The sequence below is a fragment of the Cyprinodon variegatus genome, unplaced genomic scaffold, assembly GCF_000732505.1.
Source record: "Cyprinodon variegatus isolate N-32 unplaced genomic scaffold, C_variegatus-1.0 Scaffold963, whole genome shotgun sequence".
Lineage (NCBI taxonomy): Eukaryota > Metazoa > Chordata > Actinopteri > Cyprinodontiformes > Cyprinodontidae > Cyprinodon > Cyprinodon variegatus.
This window is the reverse complement of record NW_015151416.1, coordinates 154,757-158,854: the sequence shown is the minus strand read 5'-3', so window position 1 is coordinate 158,854 and position 4,098 is coordinate 154,757. Positions and strand designations below refer to the sequence as shown.

Below are 4,098 nucleotides of genomic sequence, written 5' to 3'. Positions count from 1 at the left end.
CCATCACCCAGAGCTTGTTTGCTGTATGAGACCCTACCAGAGGCATTTAAGCCCTTGAGGACATAGCCTCTGGGATTATCCGAGCATTAAAACACCACCAGGCCTGCTCAGTGACGCAGTGGGTAGTACAGCTGCCTTGCAGGAGGAAGGTTCCGGGTTTGATTCCTGGAGCGCATGGAGTTTGCATGTTCTTCCTGAGCATGCGTGGGTTCTCTCCGGGTACACCGGCTTCCTCTCACAGTCCAAAAACATCACAGTTAATTGGCTTCTATAAATTCTCCTTAGGGGTGAGTGTGTGTGAATGGTTGTTTATCTCTGTGTTGCCCTGCGATGGACTGGAGACCTATCCAGGGTGGACCCCGCCTCTCGCCCGTAGATAGCTGGAGATAGACACCAACACCCCTTGCAACCCCAGCAGGGATAAGCGCGACGGGAAATGGATGTATGGATAAAACACGTTCCATCGTAGGTTGCAGTATAAGGAGGCAAGAAAAGGGTGACTTGTTCTCCATGAGTCGAAAAGTTCCTGTGTCAAGTTGAGATGTTCAAGTATCTCTGGGTCTTGTTCATGAGTGTGGGCACTGCACCAGTCTGTTGTGGTGAGGAGAGAGATGAGCCAAAAAGCAAAACTCTTGAGTTGCTGGTCGGTCTATGGTCCTACCCTTACAGCTCATGAACAAGAGCACAGAAGGGCAGTCCCTTTGTCCAGTAAGTCCAGTTTAAATACTGTCTCTAACTAGATCTGATTACAGACAAAATGTCTCACTTCTGAAAATCAACTAGGAAAGTTTAGAAGAAATCAAACACCCACTAAGTTCTTTCTGCTGTCTCTATGTTTTACTCACAGCTTTCCTTGAGAAGTATTTGCCTGTCATAGGACCTGACTTTTTCCTTTTCCATCTCAGAGCTGTGTTAGCCCGCCTCTGTGTGTGTGTGTCAGCAGCGTCTGTCAGTAACTGAGCCTCTCTGGCTGAGGGCCAGACACTCGGCGCCACTTTATGAGAGATGATGATGATGATGTCACCGCTCGGCTGCAGACGCTGCGGTGTAATACCAAGCCGAGTGAGAGGGTCTGTGTGTGTGCTTTAACAAAGAGGCGCTGTGTAAAGCAGTCTGACGTCAGAGCTTTGGTTTACTCTGAACCTAAAACAGTTCTAGTCCCTGAGGTTTCCCTCAGGTTGGATCCCGCCAGGTTGGAGAAACAGGCTGGAACATGTGGTCCGTCATTAGGGCTGCTGGAGCGGTCCTCCTGGTGCCCGGGGAGTGGTTGATGTGTTCATGAGGAAAATCTGAAAGGGATCTGGAACATTGAAAAGATTCATGCTGCTTGTTCCATCCAAGATCAGAATCTTGATGAAAAAAGCAGCTCATCCAGACGGTGGTTCCGCTCGATCGGTACCATTTGGACATCCTATTAGGCTACTAGACAAGAGGTACATGCCAGAGGTCCAGGGAGATCCTGCTGGATGTGTTTTTGTCTGGTTTTAGCATTTGCTACATCTTTTCTAAATATCACATTGATTAGAAGAAGCCTGAAGGGCTGGTTATCCTCCGCAGGCAGTGTGTTGCAGTTAGCTTGCCGCAGGTATGATGCAGATATTTTTGATTTATGCCCAATTTGTGTGGTCTTCACTATGTTATTCCACGCCACAACGCAAGAGGAACAATCAGGAACTAACTGTGGGTCTAGATACGGTCGAGGCGGTGAAGAAGTGGGGGCAAGTCAATGGAGGGACATGATGGCCAAAAAGAGCGGGGATCTAGATGGAAAAAGGCTCCCAGCGTTCTCGCGCACCTCGCTCTGCTAGCTGGTCCAACTTGACGAGTTGTTTTCCAAAATGGCGGTCATACAAACAAAACAAGCCGGTAAGTTACCAAACAGGAATTGCAGTTTTGGAGAGATGCATCAAAGTGTCTGCGGAAGGGGCGGGTCATATCTGCGCTAACTGCAACACATGCAGTATAAAGTATAAACCAGCCTTAACTCCACAGCTGGAATGATTAGTTGCAGCTGATCAGGTGGATTAAAGAAGTTAGAAATCAGAGATAAAGGTCAGAGCTGATCATATACCTGACCTAACTAAGAAAGACACTAAGCTAACAATAATTTCACACAGCCCTACTAAAAAGATCCAAACTATCCCTTTATTCAGAACGGAGGCACATATTGCTAGCGCTTCAAAATCAATTCAGAGTGTAAAGAACAGGGGCAAGTACAACTTCTGTCAGGTAAGAGGAGCAAACGACATTATAGCCAGAATACAGATCGACAGCAGTTATAATGAAGGGGGGTTAGAGAGACCCAAAGGGTCCAGTCCAGCAGGGAGAAGTTCCGGAACCAAAGCTTCACTGATTCTGTCCTTCTGTTTTAAAATTAGTGATCAGGTCCGAGACTTTTAGAAACACCCAAGAGGTCAGAGCTGAACTGAGACGGAGGACACCATGGGTTTTGTAGATGAGGCTCTAACGAAGCGAACCTCTGCAGACTGAAGGTTCTGAGAAGGTCTGGTTTGCTTCCAGAAGACTCCCCAGGAACTCTGTTGGTGTTGGATGATGAAGCTCCAAAAAGAGAAAAATCAGATTCCCTGTAGATCCATATGGACATTAACAATGACCTCCTGATGGTCCTGATAGTCCTTTTGAACCAGAACTAGGCCAGACCCGGTTCAGTCTGATCCAGATCCAGACTGGGATTAGTTCTCACCAGACTGTGGGTCCACTCAGACAGTTCCTACTGGGTTTGTTGAATCAGAACCTTAATCTGTTGGGTTAGTCCACTGGTTCAGATTCCCAGCAGTATTCCTGAGAACAGTGAGTCCTGCAGGACGCTGATGGCCGATCCAGTGGCGTTGTCCACGAACACCGACACGTATTCTCCAGCCTGAACCAATGATAAATGGGTCAGAGCTCTGTAACAGGTTGTGACAGCTAGTTTTGGTGCCAACCAGGTGAGTCATACCTGCAGGTAGAGCGTTCCTGTCAGTAAAATGCTAAAGGTTCCTCCTGCAGCTGCCGCACCCATCACTGACTCCACCGAGCTGAAACACAGCAGAAAACTTTTAAGACTCGGTTCCCTGGAAACACTGAAGCCTCTTGGATATTCTGGACCGGGCTCAGATAAAAGACAAATGCATTCATCCACAGGAAATCCTTTATGCCCGAAGTCTGCTGAGGTTCTGACCCTAAGCAGGTTTACTGAGGAAAAGGTACTCACAGGTTGCTCTGACAGAGCGACTCGATGCAGATGGCTGCTCTGACACTGTCTCTGAGTCTGACCTGGACCCGGTCTCCAGACTCTGAAACAGAAAATATTGACACTTGGTCTTAGTAACAGAGTCTCTAATTTCTGCTCAGCACCAAAACCTGAAGAGGATCTTGTCATTAATGTGGTTTTGAATATTCTGAGCAAACATGGAACTTTGATTTTAGAACCTCGGTCCATTCAGAGCAGCATCTAAACATGCTTTTCTAGAGTTGGGAATGTGGATGTGTTGGTGTGGCTTGTCAGACCTATGAGCAGGCTGGCGGTGAGCTGGTAGAACCCAGAGACGGGTGCCGTGTATCTGCCGGTGCTGCTGTTGAAGGTGGGACCTCTCTGCAGGCTTCGCTCTGACTCTGATGGCTGCAGACAAAGAAGTCGTTCTCCTCACTGGCTCAACCACTTCACTTTCCACAGGCTGTGCGTGCACATGAGCGTGCGCATGTTACCTGGCCAAAAGGCTGCAGCTCCAGCAGGCTGCGGCGGGGGATGGAGGCAGCCTGAGGGAGGCGGCTGAAGAAGGAGGTGGAGACACGGGGAGGACGGTGGCACTGCAGGCACGCTCTGTCAGCGAGGTCTGGGGGAGGGGGGGAGTTAATCAGAACAACACAGGCTGTGTGAGTTTATTATATTATATCAGCTAATTAATTTACCAGCGTTCGAAGGACCAACTGGCCTTTATGAAGACAGAAGGCCAAAGTGACGGAAGGCTGTTTTAAAATTTTAGGGGGAATGATGTGAATTAAACTTTGGTCAGGCTGAGAAATATACTGGTAGTGGTTAGGGTTAGGGTTAATGTCAGAGTTAGGGTTAATGTCAGAGTTAGGGTTAATGTCAGA

The 4,098-nt window shown here is 48.2% G+C and overlaps 1 protein-coding gene across 1 annotated transcript in view; it reads right to left on the bottom strand.

The window, feature by feature from the left end:
- Positions 1-2,023: 2,023 nt before the first annotated feature.
- The window catches only part of LOC107100356 (erythroferrone-like), an 8,130-nt gene continuing 6,055 nt past the window's right edge, over positions 2,024-4,098 (bottom strand). The window contains exons 4-8 of the mRNA XM_015398812.1: positions 3,709-3,836; positions 3,511-3,622; positions 3,215-3,296; positions 2,960-3,038; positions 2,024-2,881 (exon numbers count right to left, since the gene is read on the bottom strand). Coding sequence (XP_015254298.1) covers positions 2,783-2,881; positions 2,960-3,038; positions 3,215-3,296; positions 3,511-3,622; positions 3,709-3,836 — 500 coding nt within the window. The 3' untranslated portion in view covers positions 2,024-2,782. The remainder of the gene's footprint in view (positions 2,882-2,959; positions 3,039-3,214; positions 3,297-3,510; positions 3,623-3,708; positions 3,837-4,098) is intronic.